We start from the raw sequence: 22712 nt of genomic DNA, 5'->3' as shown, positions 1-22712 counted from the left end.
GTGAAGAGAAGATGCTGAATGGAAGTGGGGAACAGAGTGGGGAAAAGATGCTGAAGGGTCATTCCATGTCAAGTGATCAGATTCTTGGAAAGTGCCCTGCATGACCATCACGGATTTTGATGAAACTTCATATGCAGAGTCCACCATGTCTCAAATGAACTTTGGTAAAGTTTTAGTTTCGCCTGTGGAATATTTGTGGAGATATAGCCATTTGTTTGACCCCATACCACAATTAAATACAGTACGACAATGACATTCTGACAACTTTGAGACACAATATCTCCCGAGCTATGTTTCCAAAAAAACTGAAACTTAGATACCCTGCACAACTTTTTGAGCTCTGTTCATTGCTACCAATAACAATTTTTGCCGAGCACTGATTGAATGCCTGAATTACAGTAAACTTGGCCGAAAAAATTAGTGCTCCAAAAAAAGTCAGTTTGACATTACTTAGCTCCCACAATAATTGAGTAATAAATGCGAAATTTGGCGCATAATGTCTCAGTACAACGTTGTTTTCAAAAGTACAATTTCAACCTCCAAGCTCTTTCCATTAGTTTACAAATTAAGTGTAAAGTTGCTAATTTGTGTAAAAAGGCCAAAAATAGGGTATTTTCAGCCTGCTTTTACAGAAAAATACCTTTCAGAAACTCTTTCAAATCAGTCTCATTAGAAAGAGCATATTTCAAACCTCCTAGAAAAGTGGACTTCATTTTTCAACGCAGGTTAACAATGGCTGAAAAAGGGGGACAAAGTTGGGAGACGGCAACAACCTCTATTTCAACATAGTTCTGTCATTTTTAAAGTTACAGTTTTGTATTGACGTAGTATTACTACTACTCTATTGCGTTGGTCCATGGTGACATTGTCACTACCAGTTCAAGAGTTTGAACTGGCAACCCCATCGCCATAGGGGTCACGCCCGATAGCTGTGCAATACCAGCCATGGGTGGGCCACTTCGTCCAGGTTCCCAAGCCTCGCATTTGGTTTCTTTGTCAAGGTTCCAAAGCCTTTTGTTAGTATCTTTCTGGTTCCAAAGCCAATGATTAGGGTGTCTTATCCTAGGTTCCCAAGCCTAAATTCGTATGGAAGAAACTCTAGCAAAGAACATTAAGAAGGGGGACAAATCCTTCTTCAGGTATATTAGTGATAGGAAAAAGAACACAGACGGGATAGTACGCCTTAGCAAACCGGATGGGAATTACATGGAAGCAGATTCAGATAAAGCCGAACTACTGAACGAATACTTCTGCTCTGTCTTCACTTGCGAGGCACCAGGACACGGTCCTCAGTTAGAGGCTAAGTCAAGTGCGAACGACCCGTTTCAGAATTTTGAGTTCACACCAGGTGAAGTTTACAGTGAACTGTCAAGACTAAAGGTAAATAAAGCCATGGGACCAGACAATCTGCACCCAAGAGTGCTCAAAGAGTTGTGCGATGTCCTGGCGATACCGCTAGCTGCACTCTTCAATCTCTCCCTAAGCACGGGGAGAGTACTCTTGGACTGGAAAACAGCCAACGTCATTCCTCTACACAAAAAGGGTTGCAGGGCAGAGGCTGCGAATTACAGGCCGGTGAGTCTCACATCAATAGTGTGTAAACTCATGGAAACTTTAATTAAACGCAAATTAGACACGATCCTGTCTGAGGGAAATCTACGGGATCCCAATCAACATGGATTCACCGGGGGTAGGTCCTGCCAATCTAATCTCATCAGCTTCTTTGACTGGGTGACAAGGAAGCTAGACTTGGGAGAGTCTATGGACATCATGTACCTGGATTTCAGTAAAGCATTTGATAGCGTCCCACACCGCAGGCTGTTGAGCAAAATGAAATCGATGGGGTTAGGAGAAACACTAACTACTTGGGTCAATGATTGGCTAAGTGGAAGACTTCAAAGGGTAATGGTTAACGGTACCCTCTCTAAAACATCGGAGGTGACCAGCGGAGTACCGCAGGGTTCAGTCCTGGGCCCACTCCTTTTCAACATATTCATAGGGGATCTGACTCAGGGGCTTCAGGGTAAAATAACATTATTCGCCGACGACACTAAACTATGCAATATAGTATATGCTGGGAGGAGAGAAGCTGATATGCACGGACGGGGAGAGGGACCTCGGGGTGATAGAGTCCGAAGATCTAAAGGCGAAAAAACAGTGTGACAAGGCAGTGGCTGCTGCCAGAAGGATTCTGGGCTGTATAAAGAGAGGCGTAGTCAGTAGAAGAAAGAAGGTGTTGATGCCCCTGTACAGGTCATTGGTGAGGCCCCACTTGGAGTATTGTGTTCAGTTTTGGAGACCGTATCTGGCGAAAGACGTAAGAAGACTTGAGGCGGTCCAGAGGAGGGCGACGAAAATGATAGGAGGCTTGCACCAGAAGACATATGAGGAGAGACTGGAAGCCCTGAATATGTATACCCTAGAGGAAAGGAGAGACAGGGGAGATATGATTCAGACGTTCAAATACTTAAAGGGTATTAGCGTAGAACAAAATCTTTTCCAGAGAAAGGAAAATGGTAAAACCAGAGGACATAATTTGAGGTTGAGGGGTGGTAGATTCAGGGGCAATGTTAGGAAATTCTACTTTACGGAGAGGGTGGTGGATGCCTGGAATGCGCTCCCGGGAGAGGTGGTGGAGAGTAAAACTGTGACTGAGTTCAAAGAAGCGTGGGATGAACACAGAAGATTTAGAATCAGAAAATAATATTAAAGATTGAACTAGGCCAGTTACTGGGCAGACTTGTACGGTCTGTGTCTGTGTATGGCCGTTTGGAGGAGGATGGGCAGGGGAGGGCTTCAATGGCTGGGAGGGTGTAGATGGGCTGGAGTAAGTCTTAACAGAGATTTCGGCAGTTGGAACCCAAGCACAGTACCGGGTAAAGCTTTGGATTCTCGCCCAGAAATAGCTAAGAAGAAAAAAAAAAAAAAATTTTTTAAATTGAATCAGGTTGGGCAGACTGGATGGACCATTCGGGTCTTTATCTGCCGTCATCTACTATGTTACTATGTTACTATGTTAGTAAGGGAATGTACTTTACAGGATAGTATGGCACAGGACCTGCTTACATTGGAAAGATGGTCCTCGACCTGGCAGTTGGGCTTTAACGCTGGGAAATGTAAGGTTATGCACCTCGGTAGCGGTAATCCATGCAGAAATTACACCTTGAATGGAGAAACTTTAACTTGTACTTCAGCGGAATGAGACCTAGGAGTAATCATCAGTGCAGACATGAAAACTGCCAATCAAGTGGAGAAGGCTTCATCTAAAGCAAGGCAGATGATGGGATGTATCAGTAGAAGCTTTGTCAGCAAGAAGCCTGAAGTCATAATGCCATTGTACAGAACCATGGTGAGACCTCATCTGGAATACTGTGTACAATTCTGGAGGCCACATTACCGTAAAGATGTGCTTAGAATCGAATTGGTTCAACAGATGGCCACCAGGAGGATCTCGGGGCTAAAGGGTCTCTCGTACGAGGAGAGACTAAACAAACTACAGCTCTACACTCTAGAAGAATGTAGGGAGAGAGGAGACATGATTGAGACATTTAAATACATCACGGGACGTATCGAGGTGGAAGATGATATCTTCTTTCTCAGGGGACCCTCTGCCACTAGAGGGCATGCGCTCAAACTCAGAGGCGGGAAATTTCATAGCGACATCAGAAAGTATTTCTTCACAGAAAGAGTGGTTGACCGTTGGAATGAGCTTCCAGCGCAGGTGATCGAGGCCAGCAGCGTGCTGGACTTTAAGAATAAATGGGATACCTATGTGGGATCCCTACGAGGGTAGAACTGGAATATCGGTCGCTAGGTATAGACTTAAGAGGATGGGTCAGTAGGGTGGGCAGACTTGATGGGCTATAGCCCTTTTCTGCCGTCAATCTTCTATGTTTCTATGTTTCTATCTCATATGGTTCCCAAACCGAAGTGAAGTCCACTTTGATTTTAACTGCCAGCAATCTTTATAACATTCTGTTAAATTTTTGAGCCACTTTCTTCAATGCAGTTTCTGGAAATTGATATTGGCGGCCGGATGATGTAACTGAAGGGGCACAAAGCATGCAGATGAGGTGTTGCTCTGGAACCCAACAAACGTCTTGCCTTTCTGGCCAATAAAACGAATGAGCTGTACCGTGAGGATGCATAAATTTTATCAATGCATCATTTTGTTCAATTGAGACTTCAACAACGTTGCCTATCCACCATTGACAGTAAGGGAATTTTTCAAGTACCTTTCTTATTTCTAATCTTAATGTATATTTTCTGTAAACCGCTTAGAACCTAACGGATGTAGCGGTATATAAGAAATAAATTACATTACATTACAAAAAAATTGATTATCGTAAGTACAGGCAACGTAGCAACCAGGAAAGATTTCGGACACTTTCAAATTTGGAATGGCAGTATCAGAAATTTTGGCAACAAAATTTATTGTGTCATTTGAAACTTTGCTGACACGAACCGAGTTTGAGTCGACTGGTACAAATTGGTGGTGCTCTCTGGTACCGGCTACTGTGCTGCTTTCATGCCATCTTTCTTCTTGAAACTTTTTGCTTTCTTCAATTTCTTCTTTTGGAACATAAATGTATTTAACTCCGTGCATATTTTGGTCACAAAAGTTAAATAGATCCTTTGGCGTCAATATTTGATCCGTTGATGGTCTTTGGAGGCTAGCCCGGGCAGCCAGTCGTTTAGTTGTTCCACCAACTCCATCGCAAGGTGATTTTCCGTGGCTAGTTCCAAAAAAATTCCATTCAGCCTCAATGTTGAAATCATTTCTGTGATTGCACAAATTCACAAAGTTCTTGTAGTTTTTATATTGTGCAGCTGAGCCGTCACTGAAGTAGTATATTTTGGTAATGTTTGTTTGAGTTACCAAAAATTTGATCAACTTTTGAATAAACACGTGTACAGATATCGTATCATGTTGCATATGATCAGAAATAATGCAACAGTTTACAACTTGCAATGTGCCCACTTCATTGAGGTAATATGCAACAAAAGGATGTACCGTAGCTTGTGAATTTTCCCAGTGAAAGCCTTGGGTGGCATCCTGTACAACAAATGAGTAATTTTCAGCGAAATCCATCAAAACGATCATTTCCGTTTCTTTTAAGCCTGTCTTCAACATCTTCAAATATTCACTTTGATGTTTTGAAATGAAATGATGGCTTGTCAACTTCCAAATATTGCTTGCAAGTCTTTCAATAAAGTTGTCCATGGTTAGTACGCTTGTTTCTAATGTTTCACGGTCAGCGTGAACCCATTGCTTAAATTCTATTGATTCTTCTGGATCTAAATCCTTGAATATTTCTTCCAGGTATGCTGTTAGTGCTTCTTCACCAGGGCAGTTTTGACATCGTTGTAGCATACAGTCCTTGACATTTAGGTCGCACACAGTTTTTTCCATAAGAACTTTGTAGTTCCCTTTTGACATTGGCGCCTTGTAGCATGAGCTTTACATTTTGATGTATCGTGCAGACACACATGGAGTGTGCACCTGATGCACCAACGGTTACACACCACTTTGGCCTGAGCTCACAGAATTTGGAAAAACCTATTTTAGTTCCGTATTTGTTACAGTACGCCACGTACAGCTCTTTTAAATTACACAACAGCAGCCGCTTTTGCTTTTGTACTTTTAAACCATTGAGGCGGACTGAAATGCAATCTTTTTTGCCAGGACATATTCTGCTGAATTCATCGTCTTCGTAAAAATCTTGAACTCTATTTGCAATTTCTTTTGGAAGGGACTTGCCAATTTTTGCATCAGGTATAGAACAAATGCCTTTCTCTTTCTTTACTTTTTGGGCTGTTCTGACCATGTGCTCTGAAACGCCAAACTTCATTGCTGTTTCCTTTATTGACCAACTTTTTGGGGCCATCGTCAATAATTGAACTTTCATTGACCTGTTGGATATTGCAATTTTCATTTTCATTTCTTCAATGAGGTCAGTGTAATCTTCACATAACTTGCATTCTACAGACTGACGAGACGGCCCAACTTCTTCATATGAAACTCCAGCAGCAGATGTAATCTTCTTGGCTATCACATTCTGCACACGTTCAATTTTTCGTATCACATAGCCGGCTTTATCTCTACTAGCTAACCTTCGAATTTTCAATGGAGAGGTTCCTAAAGTAGTCAAGCTTTGATCAACTGCATCGGAGATGCTGATATCAAAATCGTCTGAAGATGAAGATGCTGCAGTAGCTTCACTCATTGAAACGTATTGGGCTTTGCACCTACTGCAAAGTTTCTGACCTGGCTTGATATTTATTTTTGCCACTTTTCTAAAATCATTAGACATGGCAAGATCGACTTTTAACAATCCACTTTGAACAATGTGATTTTTCTTTTCAAATGGATTACAACACGATGTTTGCTTTAATTCGTATTTGTCGAGATACTTTGCTTTGTGGTGGAGGCAGATTTGGTCTTTATCCATCAGTTCAACTTCAGAGCGCCGAGTGATAAACAATTTTTCATCGGTTGACAAATTATGTAAAAAAATGAGCCCACATTTTTTAGAATAAAATGTGCCGTCAGGACACTTTGACAACAATTTTTGCCCAATGGCACAGTCTGGCAGAAAAGGATTATTATTAGTCGATTCGTTGGCATCCATTTTAAACTGAATTAATAATAATGTGGATCTGAAAAAGAAAACAAGTTGTAATTTGTGATCTGCATGCAACAAAATTATCACCTCAATTTCTAGTTAGGAATAATCATTAATTAAGAACACTATAATTGTACCCAAAGCTTGAGTAAAAATAAACAGGGAAAAACAGTGTGAAAAGTGACATAATTGTAAGTTGAAACGTGGGCCGTTGCCATGGTGACATCTCCCAAATTTGTCCCCCTTTTTCGGGCATTGTTAACCTGCGTTGAAAAATGAAGCCCACTTTTCTAGGGGGTTTGAAATATGCTCTTTCTAATGAGACTGATTTGAAAGAGTTTCTGAAAGGTATTTTTCTGTAAAAGCAGGCTGAAAATACCCTATTTTTGGCCTTTTTACACAACTTAGCAACTTTACACTTAATTTGTAAACTAATGGAAAGAGCTTGGAGGTTGAAATTGTACTTTTGAAAACAATGTTGTACTGAGATATTATGCGCCAAATTTCATATTTATTACTCAATTATTGTGGGAGCTAAGTAATGTCAAACTTTGACTTTTTTTGGAGCACTAATTTTTTTGGCCAAGTTTACTGTAATTCAGCCATTCACTCAGTGCTCGACAAAAATTATTATTGGTAGCACTGAATAGAGCTCCAAAAGTTGTGGAGGGTAGCTAAGTTTCAGTTTTTTTGGAAACATAGCTCGTGAGATATTGTGTCTCAAAGTTGTCAGAATGTCACTGTCGTACTGTATGTCATTGCAGTATGGGGTCAAACAAATGGCTATATCTCCACGAATATTCCACAGGCGAAACTAAAACTTTACCAAAGTTCATTTGATACATGTGGGACTTTGTGCATAAAGTTTTATCAAAATCCGTGATGGTCATGCAGGGAGCCCTTGATCACTTGACATGGAATAACCCTGAAGGGAAATGAGGAACAGAGAGTGGGGAGAAGACGCTGAAGGGAAATGGGGAAGAGAGAGTGGGGAGAAGGACACTGAAAGGACATGGGGAAGACAGGGGATAAGGAAGCTGAAAGGACATGGGGAAGGCAGAGTGGGAAGAAGGACACTGAAAGGACATGGGGAAGACATAGTGGGAGAAGACACTGAAGGAAAGTGGGGAAGAGAGAGTGGTGAGAAGATGCTGGCAGTGAAGAAGACAGAGATGCCAGACTATGGGGGGAGCAGAGGGAAAAAGGCTGCCAGACCAGTTTGGAAGGGGGAAGAAAGGGAGAGGCACAGTAACAGAAATGGAAGACACAGAGAGAAGAGAGACAGTGGATGGAAGGAATTGAATGAGAAGATGAGGAAAGCAGAAACCAGACAACAAAGGTAGAAAAAAAAAAATCTATTTCTTTTTCTTTTTTTTTTTTGCTTCAGGATAAAATAGTATATTAGTTGTGTTGATAAAAATTTATAAACAAAGCCCTGCCAGCTGAATATCTCTTTCTCCAGTTCAGCAGCCAAAACTTTGATTTATAAGGAAGAAATAAGGTAAATATTGCAGTACTGAGGCTTATATCGATGCTGTGGGGACGGTGACGGGGCGATGAAGGGGATGGTGGACCGGGGACGGTGCAGTGACGGGGACAGATTTTTTTTCCCCATGTCATTCTCTATCCGGAACCTCCCATGCTGCTCCAAATGGCACCTCAGTGCGGCTTCCATACTTATAACAGAGCAGAGTTGGCAGCCGCGCTGAAGTAAACGAAGGTCCCGCGATGACTGCGCCGTCTACCGCCTCTGTTCCAGAAGAGGTGGCCGGCAGCCACAGTCATCACGGGATCTTGCCACAACTCCCTGCGTCTGCCGGCCCAGCCCCCTGAACGTCACTTACCTCTTCCATCTGGAGCAGAAGCAGTCATCACGGGACCTTGCAGATTTGGGATGGAGAAAGAAAGGAGCATAGTAGGGTGATGAAGGGAGAGAAAGGATGTCAGGGTGTTATGGAAGGGTATGGAGGGTGAGAAAGGGGGGTCAGGGTCAATGTGGTATGGAATCATGGTGAAGGGTGAGAAAGGGGGTCAGGGTGTTATGGAAGGGTGTGGAGGGTGAGAAAGGGGGGTCAGGGTGGTATGGAATCATGGTGAAGGGTGAGAAAGGGGGTCAGGGTGGTATGGAAACAGTGAAGGGTGAGAAGGGGGTCAGGGTGGTATGGAATCATGGTGGGTGAGAAAGGGAGTCAGGGTGGTATGGAAACATGGTGAAGGGTGAGAAAGGGGGTCAGGGTGGTATGGAAACATGGTGAAGGGTGAGAAAGGGGGTCAGAGTGTATGGAAGGGTGTGGAGGGTGAGAAAGGTGGGTCAGGGGGGTATGGAATCATGGTGAAGAGTGAGAAAAGGGTTCAGGGTGGTATGGAAACATGGTGAAGGGTGAGAAAGGGGGTCAGGGTGTTATGGAAGAGTGTGGAGGGTGAGAAAGGGGGTCAGGGTGGTATGGAATCATTGTGAAGGGTGAGAAAGTGGGTCAGGGTGTTATGGAAGGGTGTGGAGGGTGAGAAAGGGGGTCAGGGTGGTATGGAAACAGTGAAGAGTGAGAAAGGAGGTCAGGGTGGTATGGAATCATGGTGGGTGAGAAAGGGGGTCAGGGTGGTATGGAAACATGGTGAAGGGTGAGAAAGGGGGTCAGAGTGTATGGAAGGGTGTGGAGGGTGAGAAAGGTGGGTCAAGGGGGTATGGAATCATGGTGAAGGGTGAGAAAAGGGTTCAGGGTGGTATGGAAACATGGTGAAGGGTGAGAAAGGGGGTCAGGGTGTTATGGAAGAGTGTGGAGGGTGAGAAAGGGGGGTCAGGATGGTATGGAATCGTGAAGGGTGAAAAAGGGGGTCAGGGTGGTATGGAAGAGTGTGTAAGGTGAGAAAGGGAGTCAGGGTGGTATGGAATTGTGAAGGGTGAGAAAAGGGGTCAGGGTGGTATGGAAGCGTGGAGGGAGAGAAAGGGAGCATATGCTGATGGAATTGCGGGGAAAGAGACAAAGGGGAAGGATACTGCATGGAATTGGGTTGGAGGGAGAGAAAGGGAGCAGATGCTGATGGAAGTGGGGGGATGGGAGAGGAGAGAGTGAAATACCAAACCATGGGGGTGTGGGAGAGGGAAGAAGAGGAGAGGAGAGAAATGCCAGACCACTGGAGGAGGGAAGGGAATAAGATGGATGCCAGACCAATTGGAGTGATGGGAGAGATGGAAGGAGGAGGCATAAAGTTTCTGGAAGGGGAATAGAAAAAGAGAAGATGCCATATAGAAGGGGCAGAGAGAGGGTAGACAGTTGATGAAAGGAAGAGAGTGACAAAAAGATGAGGAAAGTAGAAACCAGAGAAGACAAGGTAGAAAAAAAATTATATTTATTTATTTTTTTGCTTTAGGTGAGATGTATCGCTGTTTCTGTGATGTTGCATTATATGCAGAGTCCAGCTTCTTGGTGCTTCAGTTTTAACCTTAGTTTACGTATTTTTATTCTAGCTCCCCATTTACAAAACTGTAGAGTTTTTTTTAGTGTTGGCATCTGAGCTGTTATGACTGTGGCAAAAAATCACACTACAGTTTTGTAAAAAGGGGAGGGGTTAGTTTATGATTACATACTAGGCAAAGGTGTTTTCTGTGTTCTGTGTGTTCAAAAAGACATGGTTTTCTATTAGAATTGACTGTGTAGGATTGATCTGTACTAGTCTGGCTTATTTAGTTTTACAAATGGGTTTATTGATGTACTGCTCACTGCAGTATGTAGGGTGCTGCCTTTTCCTAGGTATTCATGTGTGACTTGTGAATTGTTACTAAAAATAATGTTTTCCATACAGATGGGGGGCGGGGGGGGGGTGTCAAAAAAATGATGGGCCCCGGGTGTCACTTATGCTAGGTACGCCACTGCTCCCGGCTGCCTGAAGATTAAATTATAGCATCCAGCCCTAGGGAGAAGGTAGGTGGAAGAGCTGGCTCAACCTGGACTGACTACCCCAATTTTAAAAAAGCAAAACGTGAGCACCCAAGCACAGTACCAGGTTGAGCTTTGGATTCTTGCCCAGCAATCAGTGGCGTACCTAGGGGGGGGCGGGGGGGGGCGGGCCGCCCCGGGTACCAGCCCTAAGGGGGTGTTCCCGGCCTTGCCGTTCAGTCCCCCGCCACCCCCGAAGGACCGCTCGCCCCACTGACCTTCCTGCACCACCTGTGAAGCAGCCCGCAGCAGGATCGCGAAGTCAGCGTCAGCATCCCTGCGCTGCTTCCTGCGCCGCGATCCCGCCCCTCCTCTGACGTCAGAGGAGGGGCGGGACCGTGGCGCAGGAAGCAGCGCAGGGATCGCTGACGCTGACTTCGCGATCCTGCTGAGGCTGTTCATAGGTGGTGCGGGGAGGCCAGGGGGGCGAGCGGTCCTTCGGGGTGGGTCGGGGCATCAGGCCTTCAGGGTGGGGCGGGCGGGCAGGCAAGCAGGCTTTCAAGGGGGAGGGGGTGACAGGCAGGCAGGCAGGCCTTCAAGGGGGGGACAGGCCTTCGGGGGGGGGTGCAGACCTTCAAGGGGTGCAGGCCTTCAAGGGGGGCAGGCAGGCCTTCAGGGGGGTGCAGGCCTTCGGGGGGGTGCAGACCTTCAAGGGGGTGCAGGCCTTCAAGGGGGGGAACAGGCCTTCAAGGGGGGAAAGGCAGGCCTTCAAGGGGGGGACAGGCCTACAAGGGGGGGGGACAGGCCTACAAGGGGGGGGACAGGCCTTCAAGGGGGGGTGCAGGCCTTCAAGGGGGGTGCAGGCCTTCAAGGGGGAGACAGGCCTTCAAGGGGGGGAAGGCAGGCAGGCAGGCCTTAAAGGGGGGACAGGCCTACAAGGGGGGGACAGGCCTACAAGGGGGTGGGACAGGCCTTCAAGGGGGGGACAGGCCTTCGGGGGGGTGCAGACCTTCAAGAGAGTGCAGGCCTTCGGGGGGGGGGGTGCAGTCCTTCAAGGGGGTGCAGGCCTTCAAGGGGGGGAAAGGCAGGCAGGCAGGCCTTCAAGGGGGGGACAGGCCTACAAGGGGGGGGAGAAGCTACAAGGGGGTGGTACAAGTCTTCAAGTGGGGGACAGGCCTTCAAGGGGGGAAAGGCAGGCAGGCCTTCAAGGGGGGACAGGCCTACAAGGGGGGGGGAGAAGCTACAAGGGGGTGGGACAGGCCTTCAAGTGGGGGACAGGCCTTCGGGGGGGGGCGGGCCTTCGGGGGGTGCAGACCTTCAAGGGGGGGACAGGCAGGCAGGCCTTCAAGGGGGGGACAGGCCTACAAGGGGAAGGGACAGGCCTTCAAGGGGGGTGCAGGCCTTCAAGGTGGGACAGGCAGACCTTTAAGGGGGGACAGGCCTTTGGGGGGGGGGACCATGATTTAGAAGTACACGGAGGGAAGGGGGTGTTCAAAGAGACATGCATATGCCAAACTTTGGGGGGGGGAAGAAATAATGGGTCTGAAAATAGAGGAGAGGGAGAGAGATGATGGACCATGGGATTTAGGGAGGGAAGGAACAGAAAGGGAGAGAAATTGGACACAAGGGATGGTGTGGAGGAGGGATAGAGATACTGGATAGGAGGGTAATTAGGAAAAGAAACGGAGAGATGGTGGACTCTGGGATGGTGGGGAAGGAGGGAGAGATGCCGGATGAAAGGGTATTTAAGAAAAGGTGGATCTGTGGAGGGAGATGAAAAAAAGGAAAGATACCAGACTTCCTGGGAAGGGAAGGGAAATGGAAAGGGAGGACAGAGTTGGCAGATGGATGGTTAGCATGCAGAAAGAAGGAGACCCTGGCAAGCAAGTTATCAGAAGAAAACCAGAGCCTTGGACCAACAAGATTTGAAATATAACCAGACAACAAAAGATAGAAAAATTAATTTTATTTTCTGTTTTGTGATTATAACATGTCAGATTTGAAATGTGTATCCTGCCAGAGCTGGTGTTGGACTGCAAACGTGAGCTAGAATTTAACAGAAAGAGGAAAAGTCCTTTTTGTTTCTTTATTTTATTTACACCACAGCGCCAGTGTGGTTAGGAGAAGCCAAAGGGGGTGAAAAAGCTATAAAACCCACCAGGAGTTTTGAAAAAAATCACCCAACTGGGCAGGAAAATCGAATTGAAAAACCAATTCAATAGGGCTGAATCGAATCAAAATTTTTTTTTCCTGTATCTGGCAGCATTAGTTTGCGCTACTGTCTTAGACTTTAGGACCTGGGATTGGGGAGAGATGGCATCCTCAGTACTTTATAATGCAAGTGAAACGAGGATTTGGTCAGACTTTTGAAGGGTCTGCAGAAAAAAAATACTGTATAGGCCGGGGACATGAGACAGCAGGAAATGGGAACTTTTCTTCCTTCTATTTTTGTGAATGGAAAGGCTGAGGATGTCAGAGAGGTCAGTTAAAATATGTGCTTTATAAGAAAATATAATAATGTGTTTTATAAAGTTTATAGCATAGCTGGCCTACCCAGTGAGGTGTTCCTAGTGGTGATGGTGGCAGCGTGTCAATGTGTTGAGAGGAAGAGGTGGTCTGGGAAATTCTGCTTAGCAAACTCCGGGCCCATTTCCACCCCCCAGTTAGTCCACTCCACTCAACTGATTCACACACTGAGTGGGTCTTTGGGTGTTGTTTTGGGATCTCTTCCAGTGGTTTATCTCCTTCTGGTCCAAGGAAGGAAACTTTGTTATCCTTAGCATTGACCTACAGAATATGTTTGTAACAGCGCTGCTTGTGTGGCATTAGGCTATGTAGTGATCGAAAGAAAAAAACAGACCTTTGCACATTTTTGCACTATATGGTGGGTGTATGAGGAGATTCACATTTCCTGCACAGCTAAGTCCATGTGAAGTTACCTTGTGCTGTATTTGACATCTAGCAAGGTCTCTGTTTGAAAGGAAAGATCTAAACTTAAAAATGAAGTGGCCAGAAGTTATGGTAAAAGCAGAGAGTGTAGCTGGTTTTAAGAAAGATTTGGACAAATTCCTGGAGGAAAAGTCCATAATCTGTTATTAAGACATGGGGGAAGTGTCTGCTTGCCCTGGATCGGTAGCATGGAATGTTGCTACTCTTTGGGTTTTGACCAGGTATTAGTGTCCTGGATTGGCTACCATGAGAATGGGCTACTGGGCATGATGGACCATTGGTCTGACCCAGTTAGGCTATTCTTATGTTATGTTCTCATCTGTAGGGGCCTTTGTTTTCACTTCTTATTTTAATGTATTTTTTTTCTGGGAACTTATCAGTGTTTTTTATAATGGGAACAAAAATGGAAGAGAATTAATGTGTGTGGAATGGGGGGTAACTAATTTCTTCAGCTAAATAATTCAATCCACTTCAAACAGACATAGGAGAACTTGTGCACCATTCACACACCCTCCAACCAAAAACGTCAAAAGAAAAAAACTGTTCGACAACCTCCTAGCCATTCGAGCTGCAACACTCGACCCCCAACTCTACAACCAATTGATATCAACCACAGACTGCAAAACCTTCAAAAAGAAATAAAAACCCTTCTATTCAAAAAACACATAAAACCGAACTAACACAATCAGAACTGTCCCAAGCATCACCTGCAACTACTCCATATGTACTTCTAATGTCATGACAATTTAGACATAATTTATGTTATGTTATGTTTGGAATAATGGTTACATATATGAGGTTCAATAAAAGAAAATTTTCACTGCCTGTTTCTATTCTGACCATTTATTCCATTTCATGGTTATTGCAAAAAAAAAAAAATTTTTTACATGGGGGGGGGGGTCAAAAAATGATGGGCCCCGGGTGCCACATACCCTAGGTACGCCACTGCCAGCAATAGCTAAGAAGAAAAAATTAAAAAATTTAAATTGAATCGGGTTGGGCAGACTGGATGGACCATTCGGGTCTTTATCTGCCCTCATCTACTATGTTACTATGTTACCCAGATAATCCTTGAAAAAGGACATGTCTGGGATTTCCTGGATGCCTGGTAACCCTACCTGGGGTCACTCTCTTCATAAAGCTATTCCTAAGATGGGACATGGGCAGACAATTCATCAGGGAATGAGAATCTGGGAGTAAATATTCTGCATTAGCAGAAGCTTCTGCTGTTTGCAGGATTTAGAAATGAATCAGGATCATTCTCTGGCTATAGGGGAGAAGCTTTAGGGTTTCTCTCTTGCAGTGCTGGGGGAAAGGAGAGAAGGGCAGAAAGTGAGATCCAGGACTGGAGGGATTTAGCTCATTTAGAGCTTTTACAAGAGTAAAGACCAATGATATCATAAAGAGGAGGGCGGAGCTTCTCATTGAGAAACCGCCTACATTTCCTAGACTCCACCCTGCAGTTGCAGAGTCTCCTCCCCCTCCTGGAAGGGACGGAGCTTGAACAGAGCTGACCACTTATATGCAAGCACTTTCTCCGTCCTACAATCTGATTTCCACAACAGCAGAGAGAAGCTGAACACGAGAACTGACCACTTAGGAGGAACCAGAGCTGGGAATGGCTGAAGAGCAGACAGGACTACACAACTTCCCGCCTTTCCCTTCCTCCCTCCCTCCTTAAACTCCTCCTCTCCCCGCCCCAGGAACATTCTGACCAATGAGTGCCCAGAAGAAGCTAAAACCCCTCCTTCTCCCCGCCCCAGGAACATTCTGACCAATGAGTGCCAAGAAGAAGCTAAAACCCCCTCCTCCTCCCGGTTAGTGGGCGGAACTTTATAACTACTCTTCGCCTCAGCAACTGTCTGACCAATCAGCACTGAAAGGGGCGGAACCAAGAAGAAAAGGCTGCCTCCCCTCAGTAAACCGAGTGCTCAGAGTGAAGCGCCGCCAGGCCTGAAGTTCACCAGAGCAGAGCTTCCCGCCTTCCTTGGCTCTTTCCCGCCTTCCTTGGCTCTTTCCCGCCTTCAGGAACATTCTGTCCAATGAGAGCCAGAAGAAGCTAAAACCCCTCCTTCTCCCCCTCTAGAAGGTGGAACTTTATAACTCCTCTTTCACCTCAGCAACTGTCTGACCAATCAGCACTGAAAGGGGCGGAACCAACAAGATATATCCATGTGCCTCGCCTTCCACGCAGACAACGTGAAGCTCCGCCTCTCTTTTGTGATGTCATCAGCCTGTGCCCAACAGGAAACGATTTTTTTCTACTTCCTTTAATTTGCGGGTTAAGCCGAAATAGAAGTTTGGGGGGCTCGTATTATATGTACAGTAGATACATTTGGGCGGGAGGGCTGGCTCACGCGCAAAGCTTTTAGCGTTCCAACTTGTAGGACTCCGTCACGGTGACGTCACCAACTTGTGGGAGCTGGAAGATCTGTCTCCAGGGAGCGACTTCCGGCTCTAAATCTCACTTTCTGCCCTTTTTTTCTTACTGACAAAGTGTAAGAGACAAACCCTGGGCCACCTTCATTTCTGATCCTGGGAAATGGCTGCAGGAGCTTCTGCCCAGGTGGGTCTTGTTGAAAGGAGAGAGATTTGGGCTGGGACAAACCTAGAAACCCTTCCCTCTGCCCTGAGAGGTCTCCCAAAACATCTCCCTCTGCCTCACTGAGCCCCAGCACTGGCAGCTCTTCTGAAACACAACTAGTCTGGCACTGTGGGTTATGTACATCCAGTAAAGGTTCCTCCTCCCCAATGAGCACCAGCTCTTCCTGGAAGTAAAGTAGTAGATGACGGTAGAAAAAGACCTGAATGGTCCATCCAGTCTGCCCAACCTGATTCAATTTAAATTTTGTTCTTCTTAGCTATTTCTGGGCAAGAATCCAAAGCTCTACCCAGTACTGTGCTTGGGTTCCATCTGCCAAAATCTCCTTCAAAACTGACTCCAGCCAATCGAAGTCCTCCCCAGCCCATCCTCAACCAAAAGGCCATATGCAGACACAGACTGTGCAAGTCTGCCCAATACTCGCCTTAGTTCAATATTTAATATTTTCAGTTGCAGAAGGTGCTGAGTGTGTTTCTGGTTTCTATTTCAGATGCAGGTGGCATTTGAGGATATTTCTATCTCTTTCTCCCAGGAGGAGTGGGAGTATTTAAATGAAGAGCAGAAGGAGCTTTACAGAGAGGTGATGAAGGAGAACTATCAGACCCTGATCTCTCTGGGTAAGGGATAAACCTATGGTACATGTTTATTAGCAGTAGTGGACAGAGCCAGATTAAAGAGTAGGCTCAGTAAGCACATGCTTCGGGCCCGAGGAGGTCAGGAGGCCTGGCCAGCCTACTCCAAATTAAAAAAAGACAGCTGTATGAAGTCTGAAGGAAATGTTCCCAGCAAAGGCAATGCTACTGTGCTCTGCAACCTGCGTGCAATGAATAAAGCTGGCAACAGTAATAATCTAATCTAATCTAAACCTTAGGTTTGTATACCGCATCATCTCTACATTCGTAAAGCTCGACACGGTTAACAAGAGTTAGGGTAGAAAGGAACTCCAGTGGGGGCAAAAAGAGGAGAAAAGAATTAGAGGACTAACATGACCAGAGAGGGAGGAGGAGTTACGATTTTGAGAATAACCAGGTTTTCAGATGTTTACGGAAGAGTTGGAGAGAGCTCTGAATCCTGAGAGGGGAGGTCAGGTTGTTCCAGAGCTCAGTGATTCTGAAAGGGAGGGAGGAGCCGAGTTTTCCTACAAGGGAAATGCCTTTTAGCGAGGGAAAGGAAAGTTTCATTTTTTGGGTGGATCTGGTGGAATTAGGGTTGGAGGAATTCCAAGCGAGAGGGATGAGGGGAAGGAGGATGCCGTGTAGGATCTTATACCGCAAGTGAACTACAGCAAAAACAAAAAAATACACAGGAGGCAAGAGGCAGTGTCAACCGACAACAATGGTAGACCCCACAAGCTGCCTGTAACGTAGTCAAAAACAGGAGAAAATACATTTTAATTTAATCATGCGTATTGGGCAGATTGGATGGACCACACAGGTCTTTATCTGCCATCATTTATTATGTTAAACATGGAAAATAAATCCTTACCGTACTGTGTAAAGATAATCTCTGAAATGCTGATTAGTTGCTGGAAAGTTTTCTCTGGAGAGTGATGTAGAAAAGTGATTTTGGCTTCCTGCCCTTTCTCCGAGCTCACATCAATCTGACCATGCTCAGTGTGTTTATTTCACCTTGTTCTAGATGTGAACAAGGAAACCTGCATGCTGTATAAGGTATAAAGAAGTTAAAATGAGGGTGATAATACATTGCACTATTTATAGTAGGGATTAGACTATAAAGATAAGTATAAAGGGTTTATGTTACTTTTATGAGATGTAAAAAATGTAAGAAAATGCGCTTTTCTTGCCCTAGTAACAGGTTCTATGGCCTTCACCCCTAAGATTATATCCCACATTGAACGAGGGGAAGAGCCCTATATCAGGGGTGAACCAGGATCAGAGGAAAGAGAACATGAGAAAAGCAGCTGCATAGGTGAGTGCAATAATGAGGGACTGAGGTAAAAATGCCTTTTCTAGATACCTTCTGTAGAGTAAATCTCCAGTCATGGTACATGGGCTTGTCTTGCCGCTAGGGGTGCTGCCCTTTTATAGATAAGGGTCAGTCACTTGGTCTGTAAGTGAAGGCTTAACCTATACATACAGTCTTAGCTCTGGAGAATTAGAGGGAAGGAAAGATCCAGGTTCCTGTTTATCTGTAACTTCCTACATATGTCAGAAATCTTGAAGCTCAAAACTGTGTCTTGAGGGAGTTTGAAGGAAGGCGTGTTTTGTGGTGCCAGATCCTGGGCTGTGTGCAGAAGCCTGGGAAGCAGCAGGGTCTCTGCATGTTGTCCAGCTGGCTGCCATAAATGCGAACACCTTGTCACGTAGAGCGTATTCTGTAAGTTAAGCTTGTAACTGCGCCCGCCCATGTCCCTCCCTAGAGATCAACTTTGCACTTATGTGTTACTGTGCATGTACTTTATAGACTACCACTGAGCTCTCCTAACACGTAATGCATGTATGCACACATTCACTCACATAACGGCTAGCGCTCTGTACATTTAAGTTTGTATTTAGTGCTTAAATGTCGGTGTCCTTGGGAGGGGGCTGTTGAGAAGGGGTTTATAGAGTGACCGAGGCACCTGCATAGAGGAGCTCCTTGTCTGTAGTGTAGTTGGTCTTGGAGGGTTAAACACATAAATTTCAGGGTCGACTGTAAGGATATTTATTTATTTATTTTAAAAATTTCTTACTTGCTAACATCTAACAATTCTGAGCGAGAAACAAAATAAAACATGCATAATTAAAATAGACAAACTAGGGAGGAAGTGACGTCACCTGTGAAGATGGACGCCTGAACTAGAGGCTCCTTCTTCACTGATAGCTGCCCCTGATCTCCTCCAGCACGCAGAGGCTTTGCACCCCAGCAGCCGGCACCTGAGCAGGAGAACTCGTCGGGATCCCGGATTCACCCCATCAGAGCGCGTCTGGGAGATCCCTGGGCGACGGCGGTGTGGAGGACTGCCGGCCTGCTCCCTCCACATGCGGTGCAAGCGGCGCTCGACCTCGCTACTTCGGGCCGGCAGTGGATCGGAAGAAGGTGCAGGAGTCTTGAGCGGCCTGAGCATGCCCGCCATGGAGCACTTTGGCACAGCCTACCTGGACCGGGGGGAGCAGTGGTGAGGGCACTGAACGTTCAGGCGCTTGCAGAGCCTGAAAGCGCGTTTGGCGCTGATTGGGGGCTCTGGTGGAACGCTGAATCATCAGCCTGCCTGCAGCACTTTGGAGGTGACAGGCCCAGCCATTGGAAGGGGCAAGAATTTGGCCCAGTCAGGGGAGGCTGGTTGTGTGCTTGGGGCCCTGGGAGTCTAGCCTTCCTGTCTTCAGGTGGGCACAACTGCCCTTGTTCCTGGTGAAAGCCCCATGTGACGAGAGCCTGGGAGATTGCCATAGCGGAGGGGATTGCTGCCTCACCCACCCTGCAAGCCACCACCTGCAATCCTGTACTCCCGCAGTCAACAGCCGGACACGTAGGATGTCCAAGAGGAAGAAGTTGGACAGCTACGGATTTGCAAGAAAGAAGCAGAGTGCCCCGAAAGCGGCAGGAGCCAATCCGCCGCAGGCAACCAGGATGGCGGTGTCGGCGGCCGCTGTGAGGGGTGGCGTGGAACATCAGGCTCGACCAGGCGGAGATATACATGGAGGCTCTGTGGAGGCGCCGGACTCCCTGAGGGACTTGCTGCTGGACATTTGTAGAGAACTGCAGTCCCTACGCCACGTTGTTACTACAGCTGTTGCAGATTTAAAACGAGACCTGGGGGAGCAGGTGAAGAAGTGGAAGTCCATGTTAACTCCATGACTGAGAACATTATAGCAGTGCAGCAGTCGGTGGTGGAGGTCCGCGCCGAGAAGTTGGCGATGTGGGATAAGTTGGAAGAACTGGAGAACCGATCCCGAGTTGCCAGAAGAAAGTGTATATCAAGATGCCCACCAGACTGCCTTGGACATCTGTAAAGGCATCCTCACAAGTGCTCTGGCAGGTGAAGGGCGAGTGCCGGAAATTGAAATAGAACGAGCGCATCGGGCTTTGGGAAGCCCATGATCCAACTTGCCCCGGGATATTGTTTTGTTCTTAGGCAGCTTTCGGGTGAAAGAGGACATATTCCATGCAGCGCGGAAACAGAGGGATTACAAATGGAATAATTTGCGGGTGGACATTTATCAGGATGTGGCTGCAGCAACTTTGTGTAAGCGGAGGAATATGCAAGAGAGGGCCTCCAATATCGGTGGTTCTACCCATTTGCCTTGGCGCTGACGGTGGGGACTGCGATGACACGGATTCGCACAGTGGTGGAGGCCTGGTCGGTGCTGCAAGAACTAGGTGCTCCTAAACTTCCCGAGGGGGGACCTCCTAGGGTGCGAGAGGAGGAGCAGGCTGGACCTTCCGGATGGTAATGACAGACCAGAGGAGTGATGGCCCAGAGAGCGGGGAACCGTGAGTCACAGGGACACCCCCATGAGAGGGCTGCAGACATTGCTAGACATTACTGTTGGCTGAGATGCCTTCTGCAGTATAACGGTTGTGGGGCTTTGGTTTGGGAGGTGGGCAGGGAGTGTGTGTTGGGTGAGTGTGTAATTAGCAGGTTGAAGGATAGCTTGGGGAGTCTGTGAGCGGTGGGGCTTTGGGAAAGGGACAGGATGTGCTGTTGTGGGCGGTTGTTGGTGTGTGGTTTGTATGGGGGGTTTGGGAAGTTTGATTCTGTTTTGTCGGGGGGGGGTCTGTTATGGGGTCTCTGCGGTGTTTGTGTGCAGGGTGTGGGTTGCGGGGAGGGTTGGAAGCTTTATTGGTGGGGGTTGTCTGTGTGGGGATCCGGGAGCAGTGTAAAGCAACTATTTGATGTTCATTTGGGTGCTGGGGGTGGGTATTGGGGTGGTGGTGTTGCTTCTTCCTCAGGGATCTTGAGATCTCTTTGGATGGTCTCGATATGTAGTTTTGGGTTGGGAACAGGGGGAGGGTGATGTTTGTGGTGGGGGAGGGGCGGGGAGCTGGGGTAATGGGGGGGGGAAATGGTACTCTCTGCTCCAAATTGGAATTGGATGGTCGGCTTATGCTCTGGGGGGGCCTGGTAATGGGCTGGGGTGGCTGGGTCCCAAGGGTAATGACGGTGGTGTTTGTGGAGTGGTTAGTAGCAGTGGATCCTGGTTAATTTGGTGACTTGGAATGTGCGGAGGTAAATTCCCCTATTAAGCGCTCAAAAATTTTACAACATTTACAGCGCCATAAAGTGGATGTGGCCTTCCTCCAGGAGACCCATTTGACTGACCTTGAACATATGAAATTGAAGCAATAGTGGGTGGTGGAATGTGTTGCGGCCTCAGCACAAGGGAAACACATGGGGGTGGCTATTCTGTTCCGTAAAAGCCTCCTAGACCATTTACAAATTTTGGTCAAAGACGGGGAGGGTAGATATGTGCTCTGTCGTGGGGTGCTCGCGCAACAGGACGTGGTTTTCTGCTGTGTCTTTGCTCCTAATGAGAGTGACCCGGCATTCTATGCTAACTTGTCCCGCTTGTTGCTACCATATGCCCAGGTCTCCCTAATTGTAGGGGGAGACTTTAACACTGTTCGGGATTCTAGTTTAGATTGCACGGGGCCGGGAGGTGCTCTCTGTCGGGCAGGGGAGAGGGAGCTCCAAAAATTTAGTGATAACCTGGAATTAATCGACCTCTGGAGGGTACTGCATGGCACTGAAAAGGATTACACCCATATGTCCCGGGCGCACAGTACACAGTCCCGCATAGACTATATTTGGGTGACGGAACAGGTGTTTCAGAAGCTGGAGAGGGCGGAAATATGTACATATACAATCTCTGATCATGCCTGGGTTCAGGTGAAGTGGCAAGAAGGCAGGGGCCGACGGGGAAGTGGCACTGGGTATTTCCGCTTGCATTGTATAGGGATCCAAAATATAGGGAACGGTTGCTGGGTAAATGGAATGATTACAAACGGCATGATGCTCATGCAGAAGGGGACCCTATTTTATTCTGGGAGGCGGTGAAGGCGGTGTTGCGGGGTGATACCCTTAGTTATAGTAGTCACGTTAAAAAAGCTCAAGATAGGGAAATTCTGCATTTAGAGAGGGACATTGCTAAGGCCCGGAGGAGGTATGGCCAGAGTGGAGACCCCATGCACAAACAGGAGTTGATGGAATATCAAGTGGTCCTCAATTCCCTACTACATCAGCGAGCGCGCAAATCCCTTGCATACTATAAGTATCAGCTTTATAGATACGGGAATAAGGAGGGGAAACTACTGGCCGTTTGGTTTCCACCAGGACGAGCCCTCAAAGGGTTCAGGCCCTGAGGAATGAGCAGGGGGAGAGAGTTACAACCGACCCGGAGATCGGAGATGTATTTTTTTCGCTATTTAAAGAACCTCTATGCCCAACCGTCGGAGGAGGGAGTAACAGCCGGCCCCTATTTGGAGGGTATAACGTTGCCCCGTATCACTGAGACCGACAGGGAGTGTTTGAATGCACCCATAACGCCGGAGGAAGTGTATTGGGCGATAGGGGACAGTCCTCTGCTGAAGGCACCAGGCGAGGATGGCATGCGCATCGAATTTTATAGGCTTTTGGGTGAGGAGATTGTCCAGCCGCTCGCTCGGATGTTTAATATTATGGTTGGAGCAGAGTCTTTACTGGAGGGTATGAATATGGCA

At 46.8% G+C, this 22712-nt stretch overlaps 1 protein-coding gene across 6 annotated transcripts in view; it reads left to right on the top strand.

Annotated features, from left to right (window-relative positions):
* Positions 1-15419: 15419 nt before the first annotated feature.
* Positions 15420-22712, top strand: part of LOC117354653 (gastrula zinc finger protein XlCGF26.1-like) — a 37863-nt gene continuing 30570 nt past the window's right edge. Inside the window, exons 1-3 of one of the 6 annotated variants that reach the window (XM_033932491.1) lie at positions 15420-16016; positions 16543-16669; positions 17868-17981. In XM_033932491.1, the coding sequence (XP_033788382.1) occupies positions 15993-16016; positions 16543-16669; positions 17868-17981 (265 nt within the window). In that variant the 5' untranslated portion in view covers positions 15420-15992. Of the gene's footprint in view, positions 16017-16542; positions 16670-17861; positions 17982-22712 lie in introns of all 6 variants that reach the window. The other 5 variants (XM_033932492.1, XM_033932490.1, XM_033932489.1 and 2 more) reach the window with 5 other exon arrangements.

This window comes from Geotrypetes seraphini, chromosome 2 (assembly GCF_902459505.1).
Source record: "Geotrypetes seraphini chromosome 2, aGeoSer1.1, whole genome shotgun sequence".
Classification (NCBI taxonomy): domain Eukaryota; kingdom Metazoa; phylum Chordata; class Amphibia; order Gymnophiona; family Dermophiidae; genus Geotrypetes; species Geotrypetes seraphini.
The sequence above is the reverse complement of the archived record's forward strand: the minus strand, read 5'-3'. Positions and strand labels throughout refer to the sequence as shown.